Raw genomic sequence first — 18,252 nt, 5'->3', positions numbered from 1 at the left:
ACAGATGTCATGTAAGTGCATGGTTACTGAGGCTAACATTCTGCTTACCATTTCTTTTTGTATTCCATGGAAGAAGGTCATGTGAGTTTGGAACAACATCAGGGTGATTAAATGACAGAATAATTTTTTTTGACAATAGCTTTTAAATACATTTCTTACAACTGCATTTACATCCTTATGGTTAAAAACAAACCCAATAGTAGCTCAAAAGCTCAAGACTTCAATAAATTCCCTTTGTACACCGGAAATATGAATTTTGACATTTGTACTAAATGCGTCCTATTCAAGAATTTACTTAATGATTTCAAAAGTATTTCCAGATAGGTACATAAAAGTCTTTCAGTTAGCACACACTGAGGGTAAAGGGACCATTTTGTCCTGCCGATTGGTTGACAAAAACACATTGTCATGACAGGTCACTCTTTAGCATTCCAGACTGACCTACACTTTAATGGAGCACTGACACAGCTGATTTTAAAAAGAAGCACACTGCCCCTCCCCTTACCCATTACTGTTTTGCATAATGGTTTCCTGTGTAAAGATAACCAGAGATCATTCTGTGAAGTGCAACATTGACTCCAACTCCATAACGATTATAATTGTAAGCTGTCACACAGGGTAAGTAATTTTATGTCTTAAAAGAAATGACATTTATTGTGCAGATTTAAAATGATTAAGATAAACATTTTGATGGTTGAATGACAACCTACAATGATACAAAACTGGAAGTGCAATACCACAGTTTGACACTGCTGTAGGCCTATCATCTAGCAATTGACAATGCAAGAAAATCAAAATCAGACCTAATTATTCAGCAAGATACCAGGAAACTATTATATTACTGAGCCCTGATATAAATGTCCAGAAATTTACATTCAGTTGTGTTTAATAAAACTATGTATTTCTAGAAGCTCTGAAAAATGAGGCCGCCTTTTCTGCTGATTTGTTTTGTTGGATTATGTTTTTGGACAACTGTAATTTCCCTGAAGATCTGTGCCTTCAACATCCAGAGTTATGGGGAGGCAAAAGCCCACAACAGGAAAGTTATGGAGATTTTGATCAAGGTACAAACATTAATTGACAATAATACTCAAGAAAGAATAAATATTGCCCACCCAGATGCAGCAAGAATGTCCCATTCTCTAAAAACGTACTACACTCTTCCTAAATGGAACTAATGCTTGGACTTTTTTTTATAGATCATTTCACGCTGTGATCTGAGTTTTATTCAGGAGGTTCGAGATTCTAGAGGTGAAGCCATATCTGCACTGTTGATGAACCTGAATAGGTACTGTACAGTATATTCAAAACGTTTTGTATTTATGAATCCATGTACAATTCCAAGACAATGTTCTTATTGTCATTTCAATTCCAGGTTTGACACATCTCACATTTACACCCATTTAGAGAGTAAAAGAATGGGGAAGAAAACATATAAAGAGCAGTATGTGTACATTTACAGGTAAGGAAAATGTATTAAAGACCACAAATGTTAACATGAAGCAAACAGTAACAGATTTTTTTTATACATACTGAATACAGCTAACACTGGGACCGTAAACAATTTTTAGGGAGTTTGATAAGAAGTTTTTAATATTTGTTTTTAAAAAAAGGAAAAATAAAAAAATACAGAACACTTAAGGAACAGTTCACCCCAAAATTAAAATTCTGTCATCATGTACTCACCATCATGTCATTCCAAAACCATGAGTCCTTTCTACAATGGAACACAAAAGGAGATGTTCAGCAGAATATTCACATGCTATTTTCCATACTATGAAAGTGGATGGGGACATAGGGCTGTCAAACTCCAGAAAGGACAAAATAAAATCACCTTACAGCATCAAAAAGTAACCCAAGCAACTTGTGCGCTATATTCCAAATCTTCTGAAGGCATATGAAAGAATTGTCTGAGGAAAATACTGATATGAAGTTATTCACTGAGTTACCCTGAAAATCTTGCTTGACATCTGTGGTCACCATTCATTTTCACTGTTTGGAAAAGAGCAGCTTGGACATTCTGCTATACGTAACTCCCTTTGTGTTCACTGAAGAAAGAAATTACAATGTGATTCCAACATGAGGGAATGAGGGAGAGAGATTAAGTAAATTAATACAGAATTGTAATTTTTTGCTGAATTACCCATTTCAATTTCTGTGTGCTGTCTTCACAGGAAAGATATGCTACAGGTGCAAGAGCAATACCAGCATCCAGAGTTGAATGAGACAGCAGCAGAAGTGTTCTCCAGAGAACCGTTCATCATATGGATCCGTTCACCCACAACATGTATGACTTGTGCTTATTAAAATCCTAAAACATTCTATGAAGCATTTCTTTTATCAGCACATTATTACAAAATCATTCTCTCAAGTACCTTCTTGTTGAATTTGATTGGTCATATCTTCTTACAGTGGTGAAGAACTTTGTCCTCATTGGTCAACACACCTGCCCTAAGAATGCAATGAAAGAAATGGAGGCACTCTATGAGGTCTTCCAAACAGTCAAGAAAAAATGGAGAACTGAGGTAAACAAAACACCTTCATTAAGATCTTTTAGATTGATTTAATATTCTGGAAAGTATATAAACACTCTATTACCTTTCTTATCTAGAATGTGATGTTTTTGGGCGATCTGAATGCAGCTTGCAACTATGTTACCAATAAAGGACTTAAAAACGTGCGTCTCTGGAGTGACCCGAAGTTCCACTGGTTGATTAGAGATAATCAGGACACCACAGTCCGTGACAAAACACACTGCGCCTATGACAGGTCCACCATCAACTCACAACTGTCAAATTATCTCCCTAACCAACCTAGTACATACTAACCTTATGCAAAGTAGCATTCTGACTCCAAACTAGTAACTAGTTTCACCACAATGATATGCCAATTTATGTCCAATCTTAGTCCAATCTCTCTAAAACTCTCCTTTAGGATTATTATTCATGGCAAAGAACTAATTTCTGGGATAGTTCCGGAATCAGCTCAGCCATTCAACTTCAAACAAGAGTTCAGTCTATCTGAAGAAGAGGTACTGCAAAACGTATTGACTTAAGTATTAATCATCTTTCTAACTCTGTTTAAATAAATATTTTTTCCTTTTTTTGAACAGGCTCTGGAAGTCAGTGACCACTATCCTGTAGAGGTTGATTTAAAACCAAACCATCGCTACCTCCTGCGTCATGAACTCTGAAACAATGAAAACCTGAGAACTGCTTTATGATGAAAATGATTAAGGCAGTACCTGATGTGCTAATTTACTGGTACTCATACTATACAATGGTACTGTACTATGTACTATGGCACCAGCATCTGATGCCATGCAGAACTTTCGCTGTGAAACTGTCATGCTGCTACACAAATGAAAGTTGCACTTACCGGTAGCTAAACTTTTAAACAGAAAGACAGTAATAGTAGAATAGCATTTTTGAAAATGAGTTTAGAATGATGTGAGGACTCTAGTAGAGACTATTTAGACTTCAAGACGAAGCACTTGTATTAAATTGAATGGGAAAAATTAGAACACTCAATATGGCGAACGTTGAAAAGGAAGTCCTGCATTTCAGGTAAAAGAGTCAACTCGAGAATGCTCATGCACAGCAGGACCAGCCTGAAAAATCGATCTATCTATGCTAATTTGAAATATGTTATTTAATCGTAATTAATCTTGATAAACTTTTTTTAAATATTTTGGTCTTACCCCATTCAAGTATATAGGAGCGCTACTTTTATGCTGTATATATATTCATATATAACGGCTGCCTGGGATCTCACATATTTGGATGCTTTCACACACTAAGTAAGTTAATCATACCTGACTGTGAATTGCATTTTACAATGATATCAGTATCTGAAAAATGAAAGCCTAAGCAATAGTTCTGTCAGGAAGACATTATGTCATTCATTCAATTTAAGCCTCTCATCCAATCATAACCCTGCCTATGAAATCTGTCCTTCATCACTTCATTATCCTGCAATAGTTGTCTCCCTCCACCACCCCATCACCACCAGTTTAGGCCCCATACAGGTGTAAGGGGTAAGCTCCTCTCCCCTGCCATCATCATCTTTGGGCAGGATCTGGTGGTTTGCGTGAGAATCAGAGACATCCAAAGGAAAATTCTGTCTGGAAAATCATATTTTTCTGTGTGATGCTGCATCTACACCACTAGGTGTCAGAGCAACAAAAGCAGTAATTTTATCTGAAATGATTGCAATAGGCATCTCTTACCCAATACATTGTTAAACATAAATATTAATTAAAACAGTCAAAAAGGTATTTTGATTTATGATGCGGTTTAGCTCCGCTATAGTATCCTGTATTTGATGTTGATAGTGGATATAACAGCTGATTGATTCTAAAAATAAACACACTGTCCTCATTTTCTCAGACTCACTGTATTTGAACATTGTATCACTACTAAAAATACTGGCACAGGACTTGTGAGTAGGGCTGGGCGATAAACCCATCTCAATAATTATTGAAAAAAAAATCCTCAAAATAGATGATAATCTTTTGAGTAATTTTCTATATTTACTGTACAATTTTTTTTTTTTAATATTGTGATAATGTTTTGGGCCATATCACACCACCCTAGTTGTTTGGTGAGAATCGGTACTCATACTCTCATTAAAATGTATAATAATAACAATAAAACTTGAACCAGTGTTAAAATCCACAGATTAAATGTTCTGTCACTCTTTTTGACCATATTGATTCTTTATGAATACTGAAAAGATGAAAGTCTTTAACAAGTCGTCAATCCCTTACACTGTCTTGACAAAGAGGAATAGCAGAAGCTGTCTTGATTCTTTCACTCTCTTTAACATCAAGAAATAATTCACATCATAAATCAAATTACACAAACAGACATCACTACAGTCATTGACAAAAACAAAACCTCCTCAAAATGGAAGCCAACTATCTTGATCATGTTTAAAATATGCATTTTACATCAGATGAGTTGTCTGTATGGAAAGACATAGCAGCTTTTGAATAAAGCTTGTGTAACTTGTGAGGAGGATGTTATGATTTAGAGTTGACATGATGTGGTTGCGTGTTTCTAAAACCACAACCTAGAAATGGCAAGCAAGTCTGCTCTTGCATGCACACATGCACAATTATTTTTAAGAAATAATTAATCAGGTTAATACAGGTGAGCTTTGACATTTATATTTAATAATATACATTTCCATTGCATTCATTTTAAGTTTGTTTGGTACAGTACCTGCTAAGTCTGTGTTTCTCTTCATGTTCATATTTTCATGGAACTATTTTGACAGGAAGCAGCTATGACACAAAGCGGCAAGCATGACAAACTTTTTTTGTCTGTGGAGGAACATATGTCTGTCATATCTGTTTTTGTTTGATTTTTCTTCATACGGTATAATTATTTCAAAGTCTGCTTTGTTATAAACAAGATGGAACAAAACATTGCTGATTTTTTGAAGAGCGCATTCCCAGGTAAGATAAATTATTTCTTATTGCTATTATTATTATTCAAAATCGTAACCAAGTGTGCAAATCATGGTGCTCACCTAAAAACCTACAGTATGTATGACATGTTTATCATAAAAGAAATTTACTTGTTCAGATGTTTAGAAATAGGTTTGAACTTCTAAGTCTATAACACTAGTGACTTATTAATGACCACTATTTGCATACTGTTTTTTGTTATTATATAAAAACAGAGACAGACTTTGAGCAAGTACACTTTGATGATGATTTTAAAACAACACACAGTGATGGTACACCACAGAGACAGACAGCAATGGTGGACAACCACAATTACAGAGACACCAGTGAACCTTTGGCTATGTCTGCTCTAGATTTCCCACAGATTCCGAGCTCAACAAATGCAAATGAGGAAGAGGAAATAAAGAACTGTTCTGAAAACAATGAGGACTGTTTATTAGATGAACAAAGCATGAAGATGGCATCTATGGTCTATAATTCATGGGATGATAACAATTCAATTGAAAATAAGACTCAAGTTCAACAGCAGCAAATGAACGTATGTGATGAGGAAAGTAGAGAGAGTGAATTTAAGATGCATGCAGAAACATCAGACCTCCATCAGATGGAAAACAAGCAAGATCAGACAGAGGATGTCAGTTTACTTGAATTGGTTCCTACAAAAGGAACTCACCATGATCTGGGTGCAGAATATCACATGGTAATGGAAAAAACAACATCAGATCTAATGTCCTGTCAGATGCTGGATAAACTTAAAAACAGAGTGGATCCTGAACATGTTTTTCAGTATGCAATGAATGACAATAATTTTAGTGCCATAGAGTCAGAATTGCATGATTGCCCAATAGTCTCAACAGAGGATGAATCTGAGGATGAGATACAAATTTTTACAGAAGATGATCATGTAAAAAAGGGTTTAGCAGATTACCCTTCTGATCTGTCTGAAAGTGTAAATGAGGGCAACAGTGAAAGTCATAGTATACCAACTGATATAAGCAAGCAGAGTGAGACGCTGGTGGTACATGAGATAGAGAACCTAGCTACAACTACAACTCATGATGATATTCAAAAGGAAAGCAGAATGGATCCCCAAGATATGGCCACTCTCAAGAATGAAGAGTTGGCTGTTGAGGCAATTTCTAGTAAATATGATTTCAAGCATGATTATGATCATGTTTGTGTAAATTACAAACTTTCCAATGACAGTTTGGAAACCGAAATATATAATAAGAGGGTTTCAGACTGCTCTGATTTTAGAAATTATGAGAATTTTCAAACTATTGCCAAAATGGAAACATACAGTGAGAAATACATAAATGAGCATCCTGACTATGATAGCGATATCAGCAGCCATGGTGACTACAACAAAAGCCATGGGGAAGAGGGTGATCCTATTTCTCATACATGCAAAGAGGTAAAGAATCTAGATCTCCCTGAACAAAAGCATTCCTTCACAAAGGACTTGACTAGAGACTGGAAAAGCACTGAGTGTGACGAAGTGGATATAGAAGACACAGATCATCAGAGTCCTGGTATATGTGATGTAGTAGGTTTGTCAGGCATTACTACATCTTCTGGAGCTGAAATGGAAGACTCCAGGATGGAAGATTGTTGGACAAACTCTTCAGAAAATCCAAACAGTAGTAGTGTGAGTGTACTGAATCCTTCAGAGTACATTTCAGTCAAGCTGAACCGAAACAACAAAGAACACAACAGTGGGCCATTAGAAGTTTTGGACATTGGAGAAAATATCAACTCTTTACTGCCTGAGACGTTTTGGTCCTTGATGGCTGAGGACAATCTAAAGCTTGATGAATATGACTGGGACATTAATGAAGAAGAGGTTACATGTGATAGAGAAGATTATTTTTTGGAAGAGCTTGAAAATGATGGGTTGGAAACTGAGAGGGACTGGGAGAAGGAAAAAGCAAGAATTGAAGCATTTAACAGATACTATGGGTCTGTTGAAGGAGAGATAAATGAGGGTAGGTGCTTGTTTGTGAACCATCTTCAAGTTCTCAATCTCAGTTGTATTGGGAAGTATTTGAACAACTTAACGATGGTAAAATTATCTCCCAACAACAACAGGTAGGATCCACAAAGTTAAGTTTTGTTTGGATCCAGAATCTTGTCAGTATGGGGAGGACAGTGATGGGTAAGATGGATTTTATTCTGCTTAAAGAAACATCAAAAATCAAGATTTATTTCTTCAAGAAATACTTTAGTGCCTAACATGCATTTCCATCAATCTATTTTTGTGTTTGATATCTCAGCAGTGAAGAAGAAGTGAGTAGTGTAAGTGAGTGGAATTCTCCACAGTATAGTTCAGTCAGACCAGAGCAAAGCAGCAATGAACACAACCATGAACCTTTAGAAGTTTCAGACATTAGAGAAAATATCAGCACCTTAGAACCAAAGACAGTTTGGTCCTCATCATTACTGATGGATGAAGACAACCTGAAGCTTGAAAAATATGGTGATGACATTAACGGAGATGACTTCCATAAAATTAATTCAACTATGGAGATCTGTGATGAAAAGGAAAAGCTTCTGGAGGAGCTGAAGAATGTTGGTCAGGAAAGGATGGACTGGGAGCAGGAACCGGACAGAATTGAAGCATTTAAAAGATACTACGAAGAGCCTGTTGGAGGGGGACAAAATAAGGGTAACTTCAGTTGTGAATATTATGTTCCTGTAGCTCAACTGCTATCATGGTGCTAGTGTCACTAAGCTCATAGCTTTGATTCCCAGGGAAGAAGCATACTGACAAAATGTATACCTTGAATGCATTGCAAGCCACTTTGGAAAAAACATTTACCAAATGAATAAATATAAATGTAAAATGGTCTCCCAACAGTAGCAGTCAGGAGCCACAAAGTTACATTAAGCTTGGATCAAGAATCTTCTCAATATGAGGAGGTTGATGATGATGATGATGATGATGATGATGATGATGATAGGTAAGATGGATTTCATTAAGATTAAAGAAACTGTCAAACCAAATACTTCAGATACTTACTCAAGTTTAGGACTGTAATGTTTGAGAACCACTGCCATACTTGACTATCTCACATGCAAACCTGTAAAATTATTTTTGATTTTGGTCCACAGTAGTGAACAGGAATCAAATACAGAAGATGAAATAACTTTCAAAAATCTGAAGACTGAGGTGAGAGCATCAGATCATTCAGCAGAGGACAAACTATCAAAGAGTCATTCTGTCATGTTGTGTTACAGGACCAAAGTGAATCTGATGAACCAAAAGAGAGATATTCATGCAGGCTAAAGGTCTTGCCAAAGGGATTACAAAAGCCAGGCCAGAAGCTGAAGGAACAACATAAGAGCTATAGGGTAAATAATATTGTGTGAGTCTTGGACAAAGCATTTGCATTAGAATAGGGTTTTCCCAGAAGCTAATATAAATACTAGATATGGTGGACAACATACTAGTACAAATTTGTTGCACAAAACAAAATACATGTATTATACATACAGTTGGTTTTAAAAGTTCACAATTGAAAATTGCTCCTATTTTGCTTTTTTTTTTTTTTTTTTCTAATTTAGTACAATTTAGTACCCCCTTTCAAAAAGTATTATCAGCATAACAATTTGAATTAACATTAACACTTTAACATTATGAGCTAAAATGCGTACACCGTGGCTCTGATATGAGGGCTATTTAAATGAGACTGTGTTGCACACCGGTCTATTATTGTCATAACATGATGGAATGTAACAACAAAACGAACCATGACTGGTCGTTTACATGTTTCAAATGCTTTTACATGCAAGCAGGAAATTTTCAGCACCCTCAAGAAACATTTATTGGCCGATGTGATAATTAAAAAGTCAGAATATCAGACTCTGTGATATATATCGGTCGACCACTAGGAGAAATAATGTATGTAATTATGGGAAAAATCAACAGTCTGCTCTGATTAATCGGTCAAACCGATATATCAGGCTACTTCTGCAAAAGGGTTAACATGGTCAATGACACAAATTTGCTTATTTGATTGGTGACCTAGAAATAGTGCAGAATCTAAAATATTTCTGTTTCATTTCATGTGTCTTTGTTTAACGTTTTTCAAAATCCTAAAAAAAAAATATTCTCACCCAAGATATAGCTGTTACCCAAGTACAATGTACAGTGTAATAAGCTTCATTTGGATCATCATCATGCATAAGCCTTAAAGGGATTTTTAATAAGGCCAGATAATCAAAGCAAATATTTTAAACTCAAACTTCTTGATCTCTCTATAGTGTCTTGTCCTGCTGAAATCAGCATTAGCAGCGAGTCTGGTGACAGTGGTGGGAGTTCTGTCTTACTGGTGGGCCACAGACAGCCTGGACTGGATCTACTGAATTTACATTGATCTTGGCTGTTCAACATGATTAAAAACAAATAAATAAAAGTCAAGCCTCTCCATGTATGATAAAGAAATGTTTGTACAAGACCAAGTTATGTTTGAAGAGCATGCATGTAAATTACTCAGCAAAAGCTAATGAACCAGACAAGCCAGTAGACTCAGATAGAACCAACTTTATTGCCTTACAGGATGCTACCTAATATTGTAATATTTGCTTTGAAATGCTTTGAAATTTTTTTAATGTCTTATAACATTGTCATCCCTAATTACTTATGACCATTTAAGATAAATGGATTAGCGCACAACTTTTAAGTTGGCAAAGTAATATATTTAGCAATTGTATGTGGTATCTTGCCTTTTCAGGACACCTAAATAGCTTGAAAAGTAAAATTGACATTAATAAAACATAAAAAAGCATTCTATAGTGTTTTTTTTTATCTAATAGGGGAGCAATATATTCCCACATCACTGTCTGTCTCCAAGAAAGCAATATGACTGCAGTTAAAGGGACATATTCATTCAACGCTATTCCTTTCTAATTGGAATGTTATATTTTTAGGTTTTTATCAGCAATTTATATTCCATAAACATGCCATGCAGCATAAAATATATCATGTGCATGTTTTGCAAACTCTAAAAAACAGATTGCACACAATAGCATGGATATATCTCCTCTGACCATCACCAGGGACTTCTGCAAATATTAATGTGTTTCTTCTTGAATTATGTCTTTATTAGAAAGTGCATTGACTTCCAGTGTAGCTATAAAATTGATTCCTCTCTCTTTCTACAGATAATACATATAAGTATAATATACCTGTAAGGCATACGCAGCTACAAAGTGCTTTCTGTTGTCTTATCCTTTGGCTGAAATAATTTTTCCAAAAGAGCCTTTCCATTTAAAGTTCCCATTAAATGCTTACAATAAACACATGCCCTGATTAACGACTCATTTTCATTACAGTCTCATGATGCTTTTCAGAAAAATAAACTATCAAATAAATAAATATCTCATAAAGCAAAATTACAATCATACAGTAGTTAGGTAATGTGCGTTTGATATAGTTGTGGTGCCCTCACAAACTAAAAAGAGGTTCCTTGTTTGATTTTTAGTTAAAATCCATGCCATTAATGGAATACACACAATATTTTCATTTTGTAAGTGCAAACATCCTCGTACTTATCTGCCATGTTATTACTAAGGGTCTCTAAGTTTGCGGCCTTTCTTTAAATTACAACATTAATGATTCACTCTCTCTGCCAATGTTTCAATTGTATTTGTGCAGTCAGTAGTCACACCCAAGATAGGAATTTCGTTATCTATGTTCAGCCTGCAAAGGACTCATGTCGACAGCATTCCTCCAATGATTTCATATGGTACACACAAAAGAAAGCTCCTACAAAGCTCCAGACTACTTCGGACCAGGCAAGACCCTGTCACCAAAGGTCCCCTCCCCGGTAAAAGACAGAGGGGACAGTGCTCCAGGTGTATACATGTCAGAGTCTGTATCAGACTCTCCTTCAGCTAGGTACGGCCTGAGATGGGTGCACAACGCTCCCCCTCCACCAAACAGCCCCAGACTCACAGGAGGCACATAATCCTCTTCCCTGGCCTGAGAAATGCTGAAACCACTAAAAGAACGCTCTAGTTCTTCATGGTCCACTGAGGGAATGGAGAGGGATGTGTCACTTTCGATGACCACCTGCTGCCTCGGTCTCCTCGGCCTATGTGAGCGGCTGTTGTCCGTGCTCTCGTGGAAAGGTGGAGGTGGGATGCGGTACAGCGAGGGGTCATCAGTGATCGGTGACACTCCTCGGCTGTTGTTCCAGAGAGGCACGTTGAGAGGAAGTTCCTCCTGCTGGTGCCATGAGGTAGAGGGTTGACACTGGCTGACACTTGGGGTCCTATTTGGGCCAGGTTTGACAGGGGACACGCTCTTATTATTATTATTATTCTCCTCCTCTTTGTCATTCGGTGCTTTCTCACTCTTGTCATCTGGGCTGTGGTAGGGAGGTGCAGGGTAAGACATTTTAAATCCCAGAAGGGCTTCGGTCTCAGAACGCGGAATGCCCATATGTGTGGTGTACACACTGACCAAAAAGTTGAGTTTAAGGTCCATTCCCCCCACCTGAATAAAAGAGAGACAACACCTGGTTCTAGATGTTTCAAAGTAATTTCTGCAATTGGCAAACCATTTATTTTAGTTTGAATGTGTTTGGTTTGCAACAGAGATGGAAAACTTGAGTTGCACTTCAGTTGCAATAAAACTGACTTGAGAGTTTTGAGGTGCATGCATCCAAGACTTGACATTGATTCCAAGAACAACACCATTTTTACATCTACAAGGAGAAATATTTTCTCAGAATATCACAATATTGTTTAGATAAAAGGGAATCTCTTGTGCACTGAGATTTGGCTTAGTCTTTTGACAAAAGACTAAGACTTAAAACTTGACCTAGATGTGTCCTTGAAAGACTTGAGAATTGACAGAGTCATGACAAAAGACATGAGATTCTGCTCTTTTAAACCAATTAAGTTGTAAGTTGCTTTGATTGAAATCATCTGCCAAATGAACAAATTTAAATATAAAATACTACTAACAACATATAGAATTATGTTGCCTCTGCACATATGGTTACAAACATGAAGTTTATTCCTTATAATTGTTTTCCATTGTGTCCATTTTTGGGCAAATCAAGCACTTTACCTGTTTTTCCATCTTGTTCAGGCGTCCCATCATACTGGGGTCTTCAGCCATCTCTGCATCACTTTTAAATTTGTCCTTCTCTCCTGCCACTGCTCCTTTTCCCACAATTTGATCCACTCTAGTGATCCAATAAAACATCACTTCGACACACAGTCAATACACCCTCATCCACACTGAGATTCAGTGGTTTATGGAGTGGAATTTAAGCATGCACGTGTAAAAATGGAACAAAACGATAGAAACAATAGGGGAAAATGCTGCTGCAGATCAGCTGTGGCTTGGGTTTGTTGGAAGTGATACAGTATATGTGATACAGCATGCTGCATGCAATACTGCAAGCTTGTTAATCAGCATGCATTAATAAGGGAGTTGGATCCCAGTGTGTTTAACAAGCTCTTGTTGGAAAGATGACTCCTTCTAAAATGAATGCTCAAGGTGCCACAGTGAAAACACGTGTGTGTGTGTGTTTCTCTGCACAGTATTACTGATAGACACACCAATGGCAAATAATTTGATTCCTATAATGAATAATGAGGGGAAATTTATGAAAATTAATTTAAAATGTCACCTGGTTCCATGCCTTATGATGCTTTGTGTTTCACAGACTCTACATTTTGGCTATTATGTCTTTTGAAATCCTGGAACAGCATGCACAATTGCATAAGTCCCCCAGTAAACAGGCTGCACGGTCACACCACTGTGTGTAGTATTATTGTACAGCACATTTAATACAACTTTTAATTACTTATTACAGGTTTTTATATACATTTCTAATCAATCTGGCTAATAAACAATCATAACAAATACCTTTAAGTTTCCTTTCTTAAATGTAATTGCCATACAATAGTTAGTGTAATATGTTGCATCACAATAGTATGTGTGTAGTACATTGAATGCTGTTCAATAATAGACCCATTCAGCCTGGGAAGGCCATTGGTGAATAAGTTACGTACTTCTTTTGACGAGGGGTTGAGGGGGGAGGGGGACCCACAATCAAATCTATCCTGGCAAAGTACACAGAGAGAACATGGATACCAAGCATCATCAAGCCAAACATGGAAACCAATCCCTATACACCAGCAATGATTGTTGACAAATATATATAAGAATATATTCCATACAAGTCTGTTCTAACCCACTTCTATGAACATTATTTTATGCTTACATGTATGATAGAAATGGTTCTTGCTGTTGGAATATATTGGCATATGTGTGGATGTAATTTCACAACATATATGGTAATTATTTGAGAGGAAATAGTGAATGTGAATTCAAATAATACATTTCAAATGTGACATAGAAAACAAAACCACTGAGAATGTGATTTTGCTCTGTCATAAAGTCAGAAAGATATGTGTTAGCACAGCAAACAAGCAGCGTCTTACCATGTCTTTATTTAGTGTTGGGGAGTTTTCACTCTTTACTATTTCAAAGGGAGTAACTAAAGTAGCAATGCTACTTACAATTGAGTTCACAAGTTTTCATCCCCCTTGCAGAATCAGCAAGAAGTTTATTATTTTAAAAAAATTGCATTTTGTTTTTTTAGTTAGTATTTCCCTGATGAAGCTTTTTGACATTACAGATATTCCACACAAAATAATAACTGAATTTATACAAATGATTCGGTTCAGAAGTTTACGTCGCTTTGGTTCTTAATATGGTGTTAATTCCTCGATGATCAATGACTGTTTGTGTCTTTTGTGAAAGTTGTTCATAAGTCCCTGCTTTGTCCTGAGCAGCGATGCTGCCCACTGTACTTAAAAAATTGGCACATTCTTTGGTTTCCAACATCTTCTGCACATTTGAGTTCCCAACAGTGGATGTATGTTGTTATGATCAGTATTAAAATACAAAAGGTGCAAACATTCATAGCTGCTAAAAAAGGCAACATACTACATTAAGGTGGTCATCTTGGAATTACACTGGCCGCTTGGGGCCTGGATGCAACACAAATATTTTTTGTTACAGATTCCATTGTAGAAATTCACTATTTACGTTTATCCATGATTAATTTAATCCATGTGTAAAAGTGTCCAGTAAAATGGCAGTTACAAAGATTAAGCGAATAATACTCTGTATGCAGACTCATCTGCATCTTGGATGAGGTCAATGACTGTAGTGCTGTCTGCAAACTTCAAGAGCTTTACAAGTGGTCCTTGGCAGTGCAGTCATTTGTGTACAGGAAGAAGAGTAGTGGGGGGCATCACTGCTGATTGTACATGTGCTGGATGTGAATTTCCCCATTCTCACTAGCTGCAGCCTTTCTGTCAGAAAGCTGGTGATCCACTGACAGATAGAGGAAGGAACAGAGAGTTGGGTTAATTTAGTCCAAATTAGAGCAGGTTAATGGTGTTAAAAGCCAAACTTTAGTCAAGAAATAGTATCCTTGCATAAGTCCCTGGTCTGTCTAGATGTTGAAGTATGTAATACAGCCCCATTTTGACTGCATCATCCACAGACCTGTTTGCTCGATAGGCAAACTGCAGGGGATCCAGAAAGGGTTCAGTGATATTCTTCAGGTGGGCCAACACCAGTCTCTCAAATGAATTCATGGCCACAGATGTCAGAGTGAAGGGTCTGTAATCATTAAGTCCTTTGATCTTGGGTTTCTTTGGGATGGGGATGACTGTTTGAAGCAGCAGGGAACTTCACACTGCTCCAGTGATTTGTTAAAGATCGGTGTGAAGATGGGGGCCAGCTGGCAATACAGGATGAAGTGGGTGAAACACTGTATGAGCCCTGTGCTTGTCTTCTTTTTCCGAAATACTCGGCACACATCCTCTTCACAGATCTTAAGTGCAGTTAGAGTCGCAGGAGGTTGAGACTTGGCTTTTAAAATCTACAGTAAAACACATTTAGGTCATCAGCCAATTCTGTAGATTCTCTACAGTGTTGGGGATAGTGTCTTGTAGTTGATACGGACTTTCAGGCCTCTCCACACTGATGCAGGGTCATTAGCTGAAAACTGTTTTTTTCAACTTTTCAGAATAGCTTTTGCTATTTTTTAGCTTTTTAGATTGTCTGTTTTGGGCCACATTATACAAAATTGTATTCCAACTTCTGTAAGCATTCTCTTTGGCATGAAAACCATGGTTTGTCATTGTTGTATGTTAAATAAGTCCTAATAGGAAAGCACATATCCTCACAGAATCTGATGTCATAGTATCTTTGAGCTCATCCAGGTCTGTGGCTGCAGCCTCAAAAACACTCTAATCAGTGCAGTCAAAGCAGGCTTGTAGTTCCAGCTCTGCTTCATTGGTATAAACTGTTTACAGTCTTTACTACAGGTTTAGCTGATTTTAGTTTCTGCCGGTAGATCGGAAGAAAATGAACCAGACAGTGATCAGGGAGTCCCAAAGCTGTTTGAGGGACAGAGTGATGTGCATCCTTTATTGTTGTGTAGCAATGATCCAGTATATTTCTGTCTCTGGTGGGGCATGAAATGTGCTGTCTGTATTTGGGCAGTTCCATGTCAAAATCCCAATAATAATAAGTGAGTCCAGGTATTGTTGTTCCGTGTCTGTGATCTGATCTGCCAGCTGTTGCAGCGCATGTGTGCGGATGAATATAAACACTTACCAGAATAAATGAAGAAAACTCCTGTGGCAAGTAGAAAGGCTTACATTTTATGAAGAGTGCCTCTAAATTAGGACAGCACATCTGCTTCAGCGTTGTTTCATCTATACACCAACATTTTGTTGATGTAAAAACACATTCCACCACCTCTAGTTTTCCCAGTTAACCCTGCAGTGCAATCAGCTCTCGACAGCTGGAAGCCCGGTAGATATAATGCGCTGTCCGGAATGGTTTCACTCAGCCAGGTTTCTGTGAAGAACAATGCAGCAGAATTTGCAAAGTCCTCATTTTTGCAGATGAGGAGAAGTAATTAGTCTATTTTGTTAGGAAGAGAGAGGAGATTCTCTAGATGGATGCTTGGCAGCACGGTTCGAAAGCCACACTGTCGGCACTTGACCAGCACGCTGGCTTCCACGTTTGCGTCTTTTAGTGCGCTTGTACAGCAATGCTGCTTCTCTGACTTGTCCAGCAAAATGTCTGAATAATCAAAAACTGCCAAAAGATTGTCTAGCGTGTGCTGCCGAATATTCAGCAGCTCGTCTCTGGTAAACTGAAATTAAAAAAATTACTAAACACAGGACAAACAAACAAAAACAGTAAAAGAACTGGAGAGCTCCATACCAAGGCGGCCATCCATGGCACCATGACAACAATAAATGCTGTAAACTTTTGAACAAGATCATTTGTGAAGATTGTTATTATTTTGTCTTGTGAGAGACAATCAGTATATGTACAAAACAGTATATTTAAATATTTGATATGTAGCTTCTGAAGGGCAGTACTAAATTATAAAAATTATGAACTTTTTTTATTTGTAGAAATTCTGAAAGGGCTTTGTAAACGAATGAGAAAAAGGTGGATGCAAAAGTATGCACTGAACGGTCACTACAAATAACTTAATTTAGTAAGAGCGTGAAAGTAGTTCAGCAGCTTACATAATGGTGAAGCTTTTCCTGTAACGAGCCACTTTTTCCAGCTAGTAGCAGACAGATTTTTTGTTGTATTTATTGTCAATTAATTTGCTCACATTTATGCAATCACCCTAAGCATTACTCATTCATTGATTCAAAAACCCTCATTGTTAATAAGCCAGATAAATAATGCTCTAGTTGAATTATGATATATATATCTGATAGTTACATGTTTTTAAAGTTATTGTCCATTAAATAGCTTCAATGTAGTTAAAAAAGAAGCTTGCCTGTAGGAGTACAACTACTTAACAAGTAGCTTGTAGTTTGACAAGCTGCAGTTTCAAAGACGCAATTCCCCAACACTGTCCCTATCAACCACACAGTGTACTGTCATGACCACCAGGAGGTGCAGGCCACAATTGAGCTGCAGCTCTCGACAATTAGCGACTGGATACTGTTTTTCAGATCAATGGGCAGGAGTGTTGCGGTAATAGTGTAACCAAAATGGTGAAAAGACTGAAGTCTTGCCTGGACTGCAGGTTTTTGATGCGTGAGAGCATGTCCAGATGGCCTGCTGAATACTGCTCTATCACATCCATCACATCATAGGGCCTGAGGCTTTCCTTAAATCTCCTCTTAGACACCAGGAACCTCATAACACTGAGGGGAATATATGATGGGGGTTAAAATAATATTCTTTACATTACATTTTACTGAATACATTTTCCAAATACATCAAACATCAAGATCAAACATTAAAGGAATAGTACACCTAAAAATGAAAATGATCTCATCCTTTACTCACCCTCATGCCATCCCAGATGTGTATGATTTTCCTTCTTCAGCAGAACACAAACAACGATTTTAGAAGAACATTTCATTTCATACAATGCAAGTGAATGGTGGTCAGACCTTTGTAGCTTCAAAAGTCACATAAAGGAATCATAGAAGTCTCATAAGACTCCAGTGGTTAAATACATATCTTCAGGAGCGATATAATAGCAGAGGGGGAGAAACAGTCCCTCAGACAAAAGTCCTTTTTACACAAATATCTCCACTTTCCTTTTTACCTCTGAAAGTTAAATGTGGTGCCTGTTTAGTTTCAATTTACGGATGAAAGTGTCCATTAAAGTGGAGATCTGGAGTAAAAAAGGACTTCAATTTTGATCTTTTTCTCACCCACACCAATTATATTGCTTCTGAATAAATTGATT

General features: G+C 37.2%; 3 protein-coding genes across 9 annotated transcripts in view; 2 read left to right on the top strand and 1 right to left on the bottom strand.

The window, feature by feature from the left end:
• The first annotated feature begins 487 nt into the window (after positions 1–487).
• On the top strand, positions 488–4,671 carry LOC127631286 (deoxyribonuclease gamma-like). 2 transcript variants are annotated; one of them, XM_052109355.1, is made up of 9 exons: positions 488–618; positions 909–1,064; positions 1,200–1,288; positions 1,376–1,462; positions 2,175–2,287; positions 2,413–2,525; positions 2,612–2,769; positions 2,935–3,031; positions 3,113–4,671. In XM_052109355.1, exons 2-9 carry the CDS (start codon positions 921–923, stop codon positions 3,191–3,193), a joined length of 882 nt encoding a protein of 293 aa, XP_051965315.1. In that variant the 5' UTR covers positions 488–618; positions 909–920; the 3' UTR covers positions 3,194–4,671. The 2 variants fall into 2 exon arrangements, with proteins under 2 accessions (XP_051965315.1, XP_051965316.1); XM_052109356.1 differs by having other exon boundaries at positions 558–618; positions 912–1,064.
• Positions 4,672–5,060: 389 nt separating this feature from the next.
• On the top strand, positions 5,061–11,233 carry LOC127630960 (protein PFC0760c-like). Of its 5 annotated transcripts, none has more exons than XM_052108872.1 (9): positions 5,061–5,153; positions 5,281–5,461; positions 5,827–7,458; positions 7,553–7,628; positions 7,747–8,138; positions 8,331–8,433; positions 8,585–8,642; positions 8,711–8,824; positions 9,737–11,233. In XM_052108872.1, the coding sequence occupies exons 2-9, from the start codon at positions 5,419–5,421 to the stop codon at positions 9,836–9,838; spliced, it is 2,520 nt and encodes an 839-aa protein (XP_051964832.1). In that variant the 5' UTR covers positions 5,061–5,153; positions 5,281–5,418; the 3' UTR covers positions 9,839–11,233. The 5 variants fall into 5 exon arrangements, with proteins under 5 accessions (XP_051964832.1, XP_051964831.1, XP_051964829.1 ...); XM_052108871.1 differs by having other exon boundaries at positions 5,741–7,458; XM_052108869.1 differs by having other exon boundaries at positions 5,689–7,458; positions 8,331–8,428; positions 8,583–8,642.
• Positions 11,234–11,255: 22 nt separating this feature from the next.
• Positions 11,256–18,252, bottom strand: part of LOC127630962 (potassium voltage-gated channel subfamily KQT member 2-like) — a 32,758-nt gene continuing 25,761 nt past the window's right edge. The window contains exons 13-16 of one of the 2 annotated variants that reach the window (XM_052108873.1): positions 17,567–17,698; positions 13,505–13,555; positions 12,552–12,669; positions 11,256–11,972 (exon numbers count right to left, since the gene is read on the bottom strand). In XM_052108873.1, coding sequence (XP_051964833.1) covers positions 11,256–11,972; positions 12,552–12,669; positions 13,505–13,555; positions 17,567–17,698 — 1,018 coding nt within the window. The remainder of the gene's footprint in view (positions 11,973–12,551; positions 12,670–13,504; positions 13,556–17,566; positions 17,699–18,252) is intronic. The other variant, XM_052108874.1, reaches the window with a different exon arrangement.

The sequence above is a fragment of the Xyrauchen texanus genome, chromosome 37, assembly GCF_025860055.1.
Source record: "Xyrauchen texanus isolate HMW12.3.18 chromosome 37, RBS_HiC_50CHRs, whole genome shotgun sequence".
NCBI lineage: Eukaryota > Metazoa > Chordata > Actinopteri > Cypriniformes > Catostomidae > Xyrauchen > Xyrauchen texanus.
This window is presented reverse-complemented; position numbering and strand designations above follow the sequence as displayed.